At 38.4% G+C, this 17,455-nt stretch overlaps 1 protein-coding gene and 1 pseudogene across 1 annotated transcript; one reads left to right on the top strand and one right to left on the bottom strand.

Moving 5' to 3' along the window:
- The first annotated feature begins 3,831 nt into the window (after nt 1–3,831).
- LOC146698401 (uncharacterized) lies at nt 3,832–10,639 on the top strand (annotated as a pseudogene).
- A 2,974-nt stretch (nt 10,640–13,613) lies between these two features.
- On the bottom strand, nt 13,614–14,831 carry LOC146698400 (uncharacterized). The gene is made up of 4 exons (XM_085473489.1): nt 14,618–14,831; nt 14,408–14,542; nt 14,036–14,146; nt 13,614–13,943 (listed from the first exon to the last, which is right to left on the bottom strand). The coding sequence occupies exons 1-4, from the start codon at nt 14,820–14,822 to the stop codon at nt 13,744–13,746; spliced, it is 651 nt and encodes a 216-aa protein (XP_085329615.1). The 5' UTR covers nt 14,823–14,831; the 3' UTR covers nt 13,614–13,743.
- Nucleotides 14,832–17,455: the final 2,624 nt, after the last annotated feature.

Raw genomic sequence — 17,455 nt, 5'->3', positions numbered from 1 at the left:
ATGCTGCATATCTAACATTTCTGGAGTCGTCACAGTACACTAGGACCAGTTGGGTTCGACCACTAGAGTAGTAATGAGTGTAGCATGTAATCAAGGCTGGACTGGGACAAAAAATCGGCCCGGGCATTTTGACTAGAGACCGGCCCACCAGGATAAAGATTGAAAATGTGACGTCATTCAGGGGTAAAACCGTAAAGGATTCTGGGAACTTGTGGCAAGAGGTACTAGCGCACGCAGGCTTTCAATTGAACTCAGTTACACAGCGATAAAAAGAAACCCACAAAATGTCAAGAAGCTGTTGTATTATTAACTGCAATAGCCGGTCGCATGACAGCCACGGGAAGCCGACGGGTAAAGAGATCGGGTTTTTTTTTTATCGGATTACGTCGTTGAAGAGAAATTTTTTAAGCCATGTTTCCGAAGTAAGAGCCGACGGATGGTCTGGATATACCAAATATAATGTCTCAGAACACTCCAGCTCACATGTTAGTCTGCTCCAAGCATTCCCACAAAGGTCAGTCTGCTGTTGTAGTTAATGCGTCATTTTTCTTAACATAATTGGTGATATGGGTTACAAGCAAGTCTGGCGCTGAACAGAAATTGTCGCTCCTTTGTTTATTGTGCATAAATAGTAAATTGTCCTGACACAATATTGCGTTTCGCTTCTGTTATTATGGTACATTGACAAAAACATATACTTTTATTCACAGGATAAAACAGTTGTTTTGTATCACTAATTGTCCAGTGCGATTACAGCATACAGTATTATTGTCACTGCTACATTTCTGTGATGCTACCAGAAATTATTTCCACTACTAATTAATTACCGTTGAGCTCAAAGGTTATATTAATAAACGGTTAACGAATGTGTATTTATGACGACGATTTGTGAGACTGGTAAACTTACCTTTGTTCGTACGATGGTCTTTACTTTCTACACGGTCATTTCAAGGTCCTGCACCCATCCGTCGGTAAACTGTACCTGGGCTTGTTGCAGTGATCTGAAGTTACTAAACTTCATGAGTGTATGCACTCACTCCAAGAACCGTATAATTATAAATCTGAGCGTGGTGAAAGTTGGGCAGCACGCTAATGTCTTTTGTCCACTCTGTGTGCTCATAAGGGTCTGACACTTTCACTCCTTTGATTTTTCCTTGCATCTTTTCTTTGTCTTTTCGTCGAGTCTGTCTTTGTACGGACCGGCATTGTTCTCCTTTTGTTTTGTACATTCCTTTTTTGTGCGTCAAAGAAAAAACAAGAAGGTATTGGAACCGGAGAATGAACGTTTTGCGGTGCTGCAAACGCTTGCATTTGATGCGGTACTTGGATTGTTTTGCCACAAGTTCCCGGCATGCAATGCGCGAAAATCACGTGATTGCTAAACAAGGGGGAGGGTGCATCCGGCCTCCTCGGCTGTAATTGGTCCAGCCCAGAGTCGATCATGACCAATTGGCCAATCCAACACCTTTCATTATATATACCCTTCCTAAAAGAAAATAAAAAATAAAAAATCCATCGGCCCATAAAAACAAAAAATCGCCAGCGGCCCACCGGGCAAATGCCCGGTATGCCCAATGGCCAGTCCAGCTATGCATGTAATAAAGACCCCAGACCAGAAAATACGTTTAAATTGCCGGCTTATTATTCTGTAAAAACAGAGAATAGACAGTTGACACACATTACATAAAACATTCAACAACACATTTAAGGAAGAAAAAGAAGATATTTCCTTTCCCTTTTTAGTTCAGTCATTTTGGTTAATTTATCCTATTTATCTGAAAACCTTTTATTTGGCTTTAAAAGGATGTTATTTTCAACCTAGGTTATTGTTTTATTTATTTCAAGTTCTACGTTTGAGTTCTTTAATCTATTTGAATTAACACTGTGTTATTTTAAATCAAGTTTAGTTCTTTAGGCGCAAGATTTAATTTAATTTTCGTCTATTTCACTTTTGGATTTCAACCATTTCTTATTTTGTTTTAACCCAACAAAATTATTTACATTTCCGTTAACACCATTACAGCCTTAGAATGTAAGGTTGACCACAAATAAATTACAAAAAACAAAAAAAATGTAAAAAACTGAAAACAATTCAGCAAAAGGCTGAATAACCCCTTAAACAAACAAACAAAAGAAAAAGAAAAGCTGTCTCTGTGTCCTTTAACTATTAATCCCGGAATTATTCTGAATGGTTATCCGGTGCTTTGAGAGTCCACTGTTCTTTTGCAGAGGTGTATGGATTAATCCTACCAGCTTTTTTTTCAGCGAAAGAGCACAACGTGCAGCAGGGGGCGTTTTTCCTGCTTGGCACAGTTCAATGGGTCCGTTGGTGGCTCACCATCTTGTTTCTTGCTCAGCGAATCAAACTCCGATTCTAATTCGGCATTTCCCGATCCAAACTTTAATGGCCTACCATAACAACAAAACAATGTGCATAAACATTTGAAAATAACACACGGGTAGCCCTTAAAAAACAGTGGCTTTTTTCTGCATTTTGTGCAGCATGAGCTGTTGGAAATGTGCTATATCAATAAACTTGACCTTGACCTTGATAGAACCCCAGCCAACTCCTCATGAAATCTAACTGTCAAATAAGTAGAGGTTCTTTTGACATTTTTACATTTTCAAAAGCAATTTAATTTACAGCTCAATAATAATGTAGTAAATATTGGGATAATAAAGTGGAAAAAAGAAGGTAATGATGTATAACTAGCAAGTTATTACCACTTAATCAGCAAAAAAAGTAATTAAGTAATAGGTAATTATATCAACAATAGCTACAACTGAGCAATATTAAATTGAAATTTATGGATCTTATTCCCATAGTGCTTGAAACTAACAGTGTAAATTTAATGTAATGGGGAAGGCTTTAGGACCTGGAAGATTTAGGGGAGAGTTTAAATCGGAAGTGGTCGTGAGCTCACTTTTTCTCTCTCCCACAAAACACGTAAGAACGATAGTGGCTAGATTTGTGGTGTGCAGAGACGCTAAGAAATTGTTGGAGTGCTAAAATAAAGCAGTAAAGATTCCTTTCATGTCAGGGTCAAGCTCCCATTCAACAGAGAGGTGAGGTATCAAAAATGTTTAAGGTCATGCATCTTTTACTAAAAGAGTATATTAAATTCTAATTGTGTGATGTTCATGATATCCTGTTCTCTTTCAGTATTGTGTAACATCACACTAGCCAAGCTGCATAACAGGTACATAATTCAACCTAAGTTATGACATCATAGTACAAGCTCCTGTAAAGCATTACTGTAAATCCATGCTGGGATGTAGCCTAAATTGTATGCATTCCTATGCAGGGCGGTCTGCATGTGTGACGAATAGAATTCTATTCTATTCTATAATTTTACTTAGTCCAAGATAATCAGGACATAATCAGATGCGAAATGTAATTTTAATTTATTGAATTTATGTTTGAACTTACAGATGGTTAATTTCCTGGAAATAAATAAATAAATACTTTAACAATACTAAGTTTCTTCTAGCCTACAAGATTAACTCAACCACAGAATGCTAATGACTTCTCAGGCTACACAGGCATGCAGCAGTTTTGCTACACAATGTCACCTCAACACAGAAAATCTATGAGAAACGTTTGGAACTTTTACTGATTATAGTTTACAACATCATAACATTATTTTGAAAGGGGAAGTAGAAATCAGAGCCTCACAGCATAAAGTTGAATATGGTTTTCATGCCGTGAAACATGTATATATACGCTTTTCTATGCATCGGGGCACTCAAAGCATTTTATACAATTTGCCTCATTCACCCATTCTTACAAGGTCATTTTATATATTTCAGGAGTCCGATACCATGTACAAAATGTCTGGATTTGGACATGTTATCCTGTGCTACTATATTCTAGGTATGGCAATTTCTAAGAACAGATTAATGGAACACTTTTTAATCACAGTATAGCATCAAATCTATCTATCTATCTGTCTGTCTGTCTGTAAATATTTTGATTTTATCTTGTATATTGGAAATAGTTTGCATTTAAAATTATAATTTATTTTAAAATTATTATAAATTATTTTAAAATTATAATTTATTTTCATTTTTCTCACAACCCTCTTGCAGGATATATTTGGTGCAGCTCCAGTGCTTGGCAGGTAACAATGCCGAGTAAAATCAAAGGATTGTTGGGTTCCTGTCTTGTTATCCCTTGCAGTTATGATTACGATCAGTATCCACCGAAAAGACCAGATCGTGTAGTGTGGTATCAGTATGTGAGCAGAGGATATCCAATAGTATATGACAACTGGAACAGGAATGACGTGTTGGACATATTTAAAGGAAGAACACGTGTATATAGTTCTTCACAACATCGGACATGTAGTCTGTTGATTGACCCAGTGACCTTGGCTGATCACAGTCAGAAGCTTTATCCCTGGGTGGATCCTGAAAATGTTGGATGGAGAACCTACCCTTTCTAAGACACAACTGTAACAGTTGAAGTAGTGGGTAGGTAAATAATTTAAGATTTCACTATAAATTGATCACTATGTTGTTATATGATTATGTAAATCTTCACATTTTATGATTTAAGGCACAGCAGATCCACCGGTTATCGAGATCTTTGGAAACACAGTGGTTGGGCAGTCTGTAACAGTGCAATGCAGTGTTTACCACACTTGTCCCACTTATCCCCCAAGTCTGAGGCTCAACATCCCCCTGCGAAACGAACGTCTAACTCATAGCCGTCTATCTGATGGAAGATCCAAAACTATGGTGACAACCACTCTGTTCATAGAGAAAGAATATCAAACTGTGGAGTGCTATGTGGAACACCGTGGTGGTCGCTCTGCATCAGCATCTAAAACCTTAACCTCAAATTGTAAGTGGTGAAAGTAAATTGCATTTTATCCTACGCCATCTTTGATATTTAACCATTTTTAATTGTATCCCAGGCTCCATTTCAGGGCTGACTGTCAGCTCTGCATCATATGAATTTCTGGAGGGAGATCCAAATAAAGTAACCTGCACTGTTTCATACACATGCTATCGAAATATTCCAACTGTGACATGGAATTATGGTAATATGCCAGCCTCCTCTGATACTAGCAAATTATCAGGGGGGGCTCAGTGGAGGACTGTCTCCACACTGACATTTACAGCATCAGCTAATGATGATGGAAGATCGCTGATATGCTATGCACGTTTCCCTGGAGGTGAGACAAAAGAAGCAAGCATCACTCTACGGGTAAAGAGTAAGTACAAATATGTATCTAAATTTAACAGCTAACAATACACCTAAAGCTCTTACAGCATTTATAGGATTGTCCTGCATTTGTTTTCTCTCACAAACTACATCTGCAATAAAAATTATTTTACCTAAGTTTACTACATGCTTTTGAAATGTACTTTAATACTACTACTACTACTACTACTACTAATAATAATAATAATAATAGTAATAATAATATTTCCAGTGGTACCAGCAGCCATTATCAGCAATTAATCGTTTTTTTAAACCATTTATGAATATCTGAATACATATTTCAGAAATACAATGACTGACAGAGGGCTTAGACCTGATGCAGAGACGGATTTGTTAGATTTCCAGTGTTAGAGGGAGTAATGTGAAAATCCTGGCATTGTCAGTAGTAGCAAATAAGCCTGTGTATGCAATGTGCCTGTCACACACGCAGAAAGGACTAGCGCAGACTGAAATCACAAGAGTTGGTTGTTTATTTCTTCCACAGTCACCAAGTGCAATATCTACAAGTGCGGGGAACGGGTCCAGGGGTTCCAAGGGTCATGAGGGCAGTTTTAGGAAAACACTCCAACACAAATACTCCTCCTCTCAGCTCGCACCAGGCTGACTCACCCACTCACGACTAACCAGGGGTAGGAAGTCCTCAGGCAGGCAGGTAGAATCTAACACAGAGACAAGTGAGTGACATGAGACTAGTTCGCGAAAATTACTCGAAGAGGCTAATGGTAAATGGTAAATGGCCTGTATTTGTATAGCGCTTTTCTAGTCCCTAAGGACCCCAAAGCGCTTTACACAACCTGTCATCCACCCATTCACGCACACATTCACACACTGGTGATGGCGAGCTACATTGTAGCCACAGCCACCCTGGGGCGCACTGACAGAGGCGAGGCTGCCGAACACTGGCGCCACCGGGCCCTCTGACCACCACCAGTAGGCAACGGGTGAAGTGTCTTGCCCAAGGACACAACGACCGAGACTGTCCGAGCCGGGGCTCGAACCGGCAACCTTCCGATTACAAGGCGAACTCCCAACTCTTGAGCCACGATCGCTAGAGAATCGGCGGTACACTAACAAGAGTTACACAATAATCCAGCGACGAGGCACCTCCAGCCAGCTCCTTGAGTGAGCGCTGATCACAGGAGATTGTTTGCAGGTGTGGGAGCCAGGGACGGGAGCCCACAGAGAAATCCGCCCCGGTGGTGCGCTGAGTGCGAGAGGGAAGAGAGAAGGGACAATAGACGCAAAAACACTTGTAGCCAGACTGGGCTAGCCGGGGAGGCACAGGGCCATGACACTGCCATTCAACACATAAGTTATTAAAGAGTTTCCTCAGCAGTGGTGGAAACCAAAACAGAAGTAAAATGACATGGAACATTTAGGGATACAAATACAAATAATGGAGGTTAATATTGTTATCTGACTTTGGGATGTGTGCACTCAAGTTGTAGTAATAAGATCACAAATGTTTTTCTGTTATCATTCTTCAAATTTGAAAATAGATGTTTTGTTTCAAGTTCATTTAATTTTAAATAGAGTGTGAGTCCTTTTTTAGTGTCAGGCATAAAAGGCTGAGGGTATTGTTGTTGCTCCACAATTGTGGGAACTCAAGTTTGAGAATGCAATAAGTCAAGACTGAAGTCATCTGGTTCAAGTTCACAGGTCAACTTTTGGAAAATCACCTGGGGTTTTCAAATTTATACCATACCTGCAACATCTAGGAGGCCGGGGGGTAGCACTGGTGGCTGCCAATATTTATTTATTTTTTGTTAAGATCCAAAGTGCTTCAAAAGTATTTTCTCTTTTGCAGGAAACATACTCAATCAGGGTTGGTCCTTCACTGCTCCAAGCACCATAACTGGGTTGAAGGGATCGTGTCTCATCATTCCATGCAAATTCTCCTACAAAAACTCACAGCCTAATGACCTTCAAGTGATGTGGTACTTGTACCAAGGCAATGGATTTCCAGCTGTATTCAAACAAGGAGGGAATGTTATTAGTAAGTTTGATGGTCGAACTAGTTTAATTGGATCAGTGGTGGAGCAGAACTGTAGTCTTAAGATTGAAAGGTTGGAGATGTCACACAACCGTGACCGACTTTATCCATGGATAGATAAGAACGCAATTACTTCCTACCACACCAAAGGTCACTCATTTTATGATGGATTTACTGAACTTATTGTTTCAGGTAAGCATTCATTAATTTCTTCAATTCAACTTTAATTCCATTGATATACATCCAAGTTACTAGAGAAAGTAACCCTTACCATGACAAACTGAGTCCTCTCTGATTTAAAAAAAAATAATGTATAATGCCACAATCATAAGGCCTTGTGGCAAAAGCTTCTGTGGTTTGAAAAGAATCTTCATTTTATATTTTCATTATTTATCATTATTTTAGTTTTGCGCATGTATAACTTGAAATGATTTGCCTCTGCATCTAAGTTGTACTAAGAACAAGTTGTACTAAGAGTTTTTTCCAGCACAGTGTTGTCTAAACCCAATAAATGTATTTCAATAACACTTAAAACAACAAAACATTAAGAGAGGCACAAAAAATAATTTGGAGAATTATTTACTTTCAGCTATCTGTATTTTTTTCTTTCCTATCTCTTTTAACTAAGTTTGTTTTATTACAGTTAATAACTTCTGCAAAGTTGCTGTGTTGCTGTAGCTCTCAATTTTTGCTTTGAATTAACAGAACATGCACCAGAACCACAGCTGAGCATTATTGGTATCCTCAGAGTGGGAGAGCAGGGCACTGTGTCCTGCAGTGTGCAGCATACATGTTTCTCTGCTCCCCCAACCTTAACCCTAGAGGGTTTACCTGGAACAAACCAGAACATGGACACTCTGGTATCTGAAGGGATTTGGGAAAGGAAAATAGTTCAAACTTGGACAGTAGAAGAAGAGCACCAGAGTGTAAGTTGTGCTGTTAACTACCTGTTGGGTCTGTGTTTCCACAAACCCCGCTAATTCTAGAGACTTATTCATCATGAAGAAAACAAGACAGTCGATCGATCGATTACTTGCGCAAGGGAGGCCTCTCATCTGTGTCCAGCACGACAATGACCCCCGATGATGGCCTCCTCTCGCTGCCTTTTATTAACAAACTTCAAACAATAGTTTACAAAACACCTCCCCTTGCAACCCCCTTTGGTTACAAAGACAAGGCACTGTATGTAAATGTATATGTGTGAACTTCTGTAAGAATGTGTGTGTGTGTGTGTGTGTGTGTGTGTGTGTGTGTGTGTGTGTGTGTGTGTGTGTGTGTTAGACCTCCTGCTGACCAAAGGGTCGTAAACGCAGGAAGCCTACATCAAAAGAAGCAGATCTTCCAGATAGGCTGTATCTGCAATAAAACATTACAGCCCCCCACCAGAACCTCGAGAATCTGGGGGGAAGGACAGTGGAGTTTCATCAGTTAAAACACTGTACAAATGGTAAACATAAAAATGACAAACATCTAACAGTTCAACTCTAACACTACTACTGAATGCTGAATGTGAGTACCATGTGATATATTCAATGTGCAATATATTTCATGTACTGAACTTAATGTGAAATGAAAACTCTTTATATCTCAGGCTCCATTTTGCCATTGAATATTAGCTCTACATCAGATCAAACACAAGAAGTGAACATCAGCATGAGGGCAAAGAGTAAGTATAAATAGTAATTATCTTTATTTAACCGCTCACTTTAAGGGCCGAACCAAAATGTTAGGAAATCTAAATGAGGGAAACTGCTCACTGGAGATTGATGACATCAAGCCCTTTGACAACGGACCCTTCTGTATCTATGCAGAGAAAGGACATGAGACAGGGAGTCCCACTGTAGATCACTGAAATGTGACAAACACATTGCTTTCTAAGTATCAAGTATAATCTTCTTTGTGTTTGTCATGCTCAGCTTCTCCAGAAAAACCAGTGATGACCCCCGTTCCAAAAGAAGTTGATGCTGGTTCAACTATAACTGTTTCGTGTTCTGTTACACACACATGTTCATCACATCCTCCGGTGTTCTCATGGAGTGTCTCTCACCTCACCATTGAGGTCTCAGAGATCATGATGTCACGAGGCACCTGGCAGACAACTTCCACAATCACTTTTATTGTTACTGAAGGAGATGGAGTCAGAAACCTCACCTGTAACGCTATCTTTTGGCGTAACAGGGAACAAGCCCACACAGTCAGCTTAAATGTGAAGGGTTAGCAGACACACTTTATCTCTACTCTATATGTTATCGAAGTATTTCATCTGTTGAATTGTGTTTATTAACCTCAAATGTATCTACATCACCAGGATCACTGATGTACAAGTTAAATGTTCTGCTCCAGTGGCCTTTCCAGTCTCATTTGTGGCTCTCATCATAATCACCTTAGCTGCAGTGTTTGCAGTGTTCATCTGGAGGAAAAGGTTGAGGAAATATTACATAAATTTATGCCATATCATATTTCTGATAGTGATTGCAGCTGTCTGTGTAATGATGTTACCATCTGTTGACTCTGAAGCTGAAAATGTTTTTTTTCTCCTCCAACCAAATATAGGAAACACACAAATGAATCACTGAAACCACCACCTCGACCAGAAAAAAGGTACGTCCTTTGAAAAAAAAAAAAAAAAAGGAAAAAATAATGACATAATTTAGTCATGAGCACTTGATACTGAGCAAAGACCTCTCATCACAACTGAATACAGGATTTGGCAGAAAAGTGTCTACACTTTAAAGGTGTTCTGAAATTATTCAAAAGAATCTAAAAGCATCCAGAGCCTGCTTCAACAACATATCCATATTAATTAAATATAAATAAGTTTTATCAGTCATATCATATCTGACACAGAAGAATGGAGCTATGATGGCCGAAATGAGCTCCATGAGCAACATGATAAAAAAAGTTGATGGTTGCAATGGTTGTTTTATACACCTGATGTCTATAAATTTGATGTTTGAGCTAATATTTGTAAAAGCATGGCAGAAAAATTGTGTTTCTGATTTCTTGATAATTCTTGTTATTTCTTTCTTTTTTTTAATGTCTCCACCAAAACAAACCTGTAAATATTTCTCCCTGTAATTTCACAGAAGATCACTTTGGGATAGATTATCCAGGTAACCATTTTGAAGGATTCCTTCTTGACTGTTCTCTTCATGGTATCATGTCATATGAAATAAATTGACTCGTGATTTATTGAGCATAGACGGTGCCTTGCATTAAAAAAAAAATCAGACTCTTAATTATCTCACAAAACATTTAGGAGATACCCAGATGACAGAGACAGACCATCAAGGCCAGAAAAAAGGTATATCAACAGTGTTTGTTTTGCAAACTGAACAAACACAGTAGAAACAAACCAACAAACAATGCTTTGCTGTCAAAATAGGAGGTCCATTTGGAGACAATATTCCCGTTAAAGAAAACAAAGTAAGCCTTAATTTCTAAACCTGATATAAATCTTTAATTGGAAATATCCTGTTGATTGTACTCTTAATAGAAAAGAAGAGGATCACATGGCATGGCAACATGAGAGGAAGCCCAGGTGCTGTTGGATTTAGATTGTACAATTTTTTACTGTTAAAGTTGTTTCTCCTTCTTTTTCTTAAGTAAAACTGCAGAAATGTCTTAAAGACCTATATGGCCTCTAACCACCTGCATTGAAATTCAGATAAAACTGAGGCTATTGAACACGGCCCTAAAAATCATAGAAATATTGTATCTAATCAGATGCTTAATCTGGATGGCATTACGTTGACGTTCAGTAACACTGTGAGGAACCTTGGAGTTGTTTTTGAAGCAGATATTTCCTTCAATGTAGAAATTTTAAAAAATTTGTAGGACAGCTTTATTGTATTTATCTAATATCTCTTAAATTAGAAACACTCTGTCTCAGATAATGAAAAACTAGTTCATGCATATTTTACTGTTAGACTGAAGTACTGTAATTCATTGCAAACAGGCTCCCTCAAAAGCCTCCCTGTTAATTCCAGAATTAAACTTAAACTCCTTTGTATGCCATACACGGTCTTGAAGAATTAGGCCCCATCTTATCTGAAAAACCTCATAGTACCGTATAACCCCAATAGAGCACTTTGCTTTTAGACTGCGGGCATACTTGTGAGAGCCAGAGTCTTAGCTTTTAGGCCCCTCTTTTGTGGAATCAGCTCCCAGTCTGGATTCAGGAGACACCTTCTCCCTTCTTTTAAGATTAGTCTTAAAAGTTTCCATTTTAATAAAGCATATTGTTAGGGTGGGATTAGGTGACCCTGAATCCTTCCCTAATTAAGCTGCAATAGGCCAATAGGACTTCTTTTTCGTTGACCTTTTTTCACTCACTTTATGTTTATATGCCACACCTTGTGCTGATACATTTGTTCCGGCAGAAAGAGATTACTCTGGTACAAATTCTGCATTCTGAATCACAAGTAATCATACCTAGACAAAGTCAAAACCAACATCAGGTGGATGATTCAGCTCAAGTGACGCAGCAAACACAGCCTCAGTCTCCTACTTTGACTGAGAATTGCACGAAGGAGATTGTCAATATTATGCAAAAACAAAATGACATCACTACTTTGCTTGTAAAACAAAATTTATCTTCTGTCCTCCCAGCCAGAAACATCCCTATGTTTGATGGAGCCCCTTTACAGTACAGATCATTTATGAATGCCTTTGAAAATGGAGTGGAAGCTAAAACTGATAACTGGAGCAACTGTTTGCATTTTTTAGAGCAGTTCACTAGGGGGCAGCCTAAAGACTTGGTGCATAGTTGTCAGCATTTACCTCCTGAGCAGGGCTATTCCACAGCCAAATATCTTCTTGAAGAACATTTTGGGAATGAAAATAAAATTGCCTCTGCATATATGGAGAGGATTGTGAGTTTGGCACCTATTAATGTTTATTTACTCACTCTCAAATACACACATAGGACCAATTTACTAAGATGTCAATTATAAGATTTAGATATGTTCTTGCTATTGGAAGACTTTTTCCCAGACTTTGTACAAGGGAGGCGGCAGATTAAAGGCATGCTTATGGTCAGAGGCAGTGAAACAGTTCTTGCACACAGCCTCACTGAGAAATGTCTAGAAGAGTTCAGACCTGCAGTCGATGTGTGACACGTGCTTTAGTAAAACCTAAGTTCTAATTAGTGTAATGAGACCTGGAGTAATAATATAAAAAAGTATGAATTATGAATTGCCTACAGTGGAGTGCTTGCATGTTGATATTTTTCTCTTATTATTGTGTTTGCGCTATTACTATTGCTACTCCGTCTTACACATGTTTTAAAAGCTCTTTCTGTACTTTCCTCTTCATTACTCTTTCTCCCTCTAACACACATATACACTGACAACACAAATTCATGGATGTTCATCTAACCTCTCTCCTCCTGAAGCACACTGTCTTCATGTAGCAATAAAGATTACATTTAATTAAACATAGTTAGTGTTATAAATAGTAACTTTTCTAAAGGAGGCTGGTTGGCATAAGATGTGCCAAGACAGCTAAATGAGTCTTTGCCATCCCCAGTAGACAATCAGTGGCCCCATCAGACTTTCAGGTAGCAGTGGTACAGTTTGGTCCAATTGGAGCTCAAAAGGATGCCTGCCAGCGCTAACTGGACCAAAGAAGTAAACTGAACAACAAGCAGTGTCAATGTCCTCAATACACCTTGCAAACCTAGAGCACTTATCCTCGATCCTAGGAGAAGAACTCAGTTCCCAAAAAGAAACTTCCACAGTTTAAATGAAAAACGTCAAAAGAAATACAGCAACAGTGAAGGTGGAAGGTGGAAAAAAAAGCTAACTGAATCATACCTTTGTTCACTTATTTTTCAGACAATTTATTTAATATCTTTTTGTTGCTATATATAGACACTTTTGAAAATTGATTTTCCACAAATTGCTTTATTTGCAAGATTATTAAGTCTTAAATGTGAAATGCACAAAATCTGGTACTTTAGAATAATGCAATTGGTGATTTTTAATAGTGATTAATTTATTTTCCTAGCACTATTCCAAACTGTCTTTACAATACATGAAACAGTTAGCACTGTTGCCTCACAGCAAGAAGGTCCTGAGTTCAATTCCAACATCAGGCCAGGGTCTTTCTGTGTGGAGTTTGCATGTTCTCCCCGTGTTTGCGTGGGTTCTCTCCGGGTACTCCGGCTTCCTCCCACCGTCCAAAGACATGCAGCTTGTGGGGATAGGTTAATTGGATAATCCAAATTGTCACTAGGTGTGAATGTGAGTGTGAATGGTTGTCTGTCCCTGTGTGTTGGCCCTGCGACAGACTGGCGACCTGTCCAGGGCGTACCCCGCCTCTCGCCCTATGACAGCTGGGATAGGCTCCAGCACCCCCCGCGACCCTGAAAAGGATAAGCGAATGGATGAATGGATTTGGAACATTTTGACGAAGGACACAAATATTAAATATATTTAGTCATTTTTCGCACTAAACTTTAAATCATCTTTGGGTTCTGGAGAAACGGCTGGAAGCAGTTTGAACATGAGAAAAAATATTAAGACAACAGATTAGCAGAGATTAGCAATGCCACCAAGAGCAGAAAACTTGCACTTGTACTGCTGGTGCTGTTGCAGAAGTCACCCTGGCAGCAGTTAAGTTCTCGAATGAATCCTTTCTCAAATACAGTTTTTGGTTTTTGGCAAAAAAACTTGGAGATGCAGCCCTTTGCAGTTGCCTGTGCCCCTTCTGAATTCACTGAGGAAATTAAAAGATTTTTAGTACACTGCACTTTTTAACAGAGGAATCTCTGAATATTCTTATGAACAAAGGATAAAGAAACCTGTTACCTGTTGCTGAGAAGCAGAAGTCCTCATTTTTGTAGCAGTGATGTGTTTTTTTGCAATTTTGTTGATCACAGTAGAAACACTTTTTTCCATTCAGAGAGAGGATATTGCCAACTGTGAAATATAAAAGTAAATGTAATAATTAGAGAAGAAAGATTATGGAAATTGGATTATGAGGTTGAAGCCTTAATTCCTTTTTCAAAGTTAATTCATCAAGTAGGTTTTTCCCAGCTCGTTAACAGGTTTAACAGCAAATATTACTAATATACAAAATAAAGGGACTCGTCTCTTATTCATTTTGGACACTTTTTGCTCATGGAACAATGCCAGTTCAAACAATAACATCCAAATACTGAGAAACACAATGAAAGTTACCAGAGATTTCTGTGTTGCAAAGGTCAGAACTGCAACACTTGGTGGTGAAAAAGTTCCTGCCGACTCCAGTGCTGAAAGAGCCCTCATCACAAAATCCAGCACAAGTTTTCACTGTGACATCAACTTTTGAACTACCTGCAGCCAAAGTGTAGCCATTGTAAATTGGGCTAGTGCAAAGCTGATTAAAACAAGAACTATAAAATACTATACCTGCATATGTAATCTGTCTGATTGAAGCACACTGAGTACTGAAAGAACATTCTGTTGTCTTATTGCAGTTTTCAGAGGATTCCCCTATGCAATCATAACATTTCAGTGCACAGGCTGACAAAACACAAGATATGAAAAAATAAAGTGAAGTTAAATCAGTGTTTCTTTCAACATTTGTACAAAGCATGAACATATTCTTAAACATTCAGGCTAATTTTAGACAATAACAATTTGACAAGTATTTGAAAATAGGTCTAAAGTATATGTGTTTTAACAACATCTGGGAAAAAACACAGCAAGCAGATGGGGGAGAGAGGAAATAAAAGAGAGCACAAAGAGAGGCAAACAAGAAAAAAATGGAGATCCAAAATGTAATTATTGCTGATGATTAAATGCAACAGTGGTATACAAATGCAGAGAGTGAAAAGATGCCACTGAAGAACTGCTTCATGGAACATCCTATAGTCTAAGCCTACATAACTAAGGGATCGTTGATGGTCATCTGATCCAGCCCTACCTATCAGAATCCAAATCAGTAACAATCTGCACTTTGTGAAACACGGCTGCTAGCAAACTTCAGTGATTTGCAATCCATGTCATTTGTGCAAAACTAGAAACATCTTGTCTCAGAGTGAAGCTGAGAAACTAGTTGTCTTGTCATAAATTCATCATTTATTACTCTTTGGCTTTTTCAGCTGGTAATTCATTAGTTTCAGGTTGTCTTAAAAACTCCATGAAAAGCCTTCTCTCATACTGGCTTTTCTTGATTAGCCCCTTGTTAAATCCAAAATTGAATTTGAAATTTTTCTCATCACATACAATGTCTTGAATAATTAGCCCCCATCTTTTACTAAAGGTCGCCTTGCTCTCAGACTGCTGTTTTAATTGTCGTTTGTGTTGTGTTACAACGGGAGGAAGCCTTAGGTTTTTAGGACTTTTGTTTTGTTGAAACAGTTCCTAGTTTTGATTCAAAAGACAAATACACTATCTGCGTTTAAGATTGAGGAACAAAATTTTCCTTTTTGCTAAAGCATATAGTTGAGATTGGATCAGGGGTCCTAAATCCTCCTTTAGTTATACTGCAATAGGCCTATTTCTTAGTATTTCTTATTTACTCACAATGTGTTTATGCACCATTCTATATTTAATCATTACTCATTGTTCATTTCTGGCTCTCTTCCACAGTGTGTCAATGTCCTGTGTTTCTCCCTTGACCCCAAACCTGTCAGATAACTCAGATGGAAGCCTTGCCTGAGCCTGGTTCTGCCTAAGGGTCTTCCTGTTCAAAGGGAGTTGTTTTTACAACTGTCACCAAGTGCTTGCTCAAAGGTGGTCGTTTGGTTGTTGTAGTTTGTCTTTATTGTTGTAGAAATAAGCTGCCTTGAGGTCACTGTTGTTGTGGCGCTATATATAAATGAATTAAATTGAATTTAAATAACAGATTTTGCTAATGCTAAATAACGTTTTTGCTAGCTAAGCACCTTGACCACCAGCATGTGTGATGTAGAAAATATGGGGTGTGTAAAAGTTTATAATAAAATAACTCCTTTAGGACATTAGCAAGTGTAAGGGCAAGAAATGTGTGATTGTGACAAAAAATAAGACACCTCTCCATAATTGAAATTTCATTATAATAACATATTATGTTAAATGCTCTGGTTGTTCAAATATTTTAATTTCTTTAGTAGTTTCAAAATAATGTGTGTCCCAGTCTCCAAACAGACACACTACTTAAAGAGTAGTTATTCCTCCATTGCACCACAAGAGGGGGTATCTCCTAAAATGAGCAAACAAAAAAATAAAAAAAATTAAAAATAAAAATTAAAAATAAAATAAATAAATAAATATATACAGTGCCTCGGATCATCTGATCAGGGAGATGAAGTTCAATCATCTCCCTGAGATGATTAAGCTTTAATCAGAGCAACACTGAGCTGGACAGCGGACTTACAGCGTATTACAGAGACATTTATGGGTGTAACAGCAATAAAGGCGATTATGAACTTGACAAATACTCCCACTGTGGAATCGGAATGTGTAAAACAAAAGTTGTCTGTTAGATGACAGCTGACGATGTTTGTTGTTAAACGCCACACTTGATGCGTCCTACCCACCCCCCCGTCATTCTCGGCAAGAAGAGTTTAACTGGTCACAGAGGTGCAATGTTGCACATCCGCAACAGGCAGCTTGAGCAGCTAATGTTGAGCTAGTTAATAGCCCTCATTGTCATCTGTTGTGATTTTATTTTGAAAGAATGCTTCCTGTTATGCGGCGGAGTATACACCAGAGTCCACTTCTGATTATTCCTCTATCTAGATAATAAGTATCTTCAGTATTCATGCAGATTCTGCTGGAAGACCCATCTCTGCTAACAGCTAACCTTTTAACACGCTGTTGTGAAATGAATGGAAAGATATTGTGACAAGATTCTCTGCTCAAAGTGACCTGCACACAGTTCTAATATGTGGGGAGGTCATTTATCCAAATTGAATGGCCTTCTCTTCCTGCAAAACTATAAACAAGCTACATTAATTACATACATTAATTACATGTGGGTGCTAAACGAGGTGCTAACCAAAACTTTTGCACGCTGGTTAAGAACTGAAGAACCTCAGGTCACACTGCTAGTGACACAACAAATGAATAGCCCTCTGTAAATACAATTTACAGGTGGCTTACAGAGCCGGTGTGCTCTAATAAAGCGCATGCAGGTTGCAGTATGACATAAGTAAATGAAATTAGGTTGAAATTAATTGAGCTACACATATAAAGTTACACAAAATACCACGCTGTGTTGTAAGGGAAAGAGGAAGTGATGCTGCCTGGTCTTGATTTCTT

This window comes from Copadichromis virginalis, linkage group LG11 (genome assembly GCF_057382275.1).
Source record: "Copadichromis virginalis isolate Kocher_CV1m ecotype Utaka linkage group LG11, C_Virginalis_male_GT1.1, whole genome shotgun sequence".
Taxonomy (NCBI): Eukaryota; Metazoa; Chordata; class Actinopteri; order Cichliformes; family Cichlidae; genus Copadichromis; species Copadichromis virginalis.
This window is presented reverse-complemented; position numbering and strand designations above follow the sequence as displayed.

What these genes read in the sequence shown, in the direction of transcription:
- LOC146698400 (XM_085473489.1), bottom strand. Translation starts at nt 14,822, where the DNA reads ATGTTTAAGAATATGTTCATGCTTTGTACAAATGTTGAAAGAAACACT. An exon ending in CAGACAGATTACATATGCAG is followed by an intron (nt 14,543 to 14,617) that starts GTATAGTATTTT and finishes CTTTGGCTGCAG; the next exon opens with GTAGTTCAAAAGTTGATGTC. An exon ending in CTTCTGCTTCTCAGCAACAG is followed by an intron (nt 13,944 to 14,035) that starts GTAACAGGTTTC and finishes TAATTTCCTCAG; the next exon opens with TGAATTCAGAAGGGGCACAG.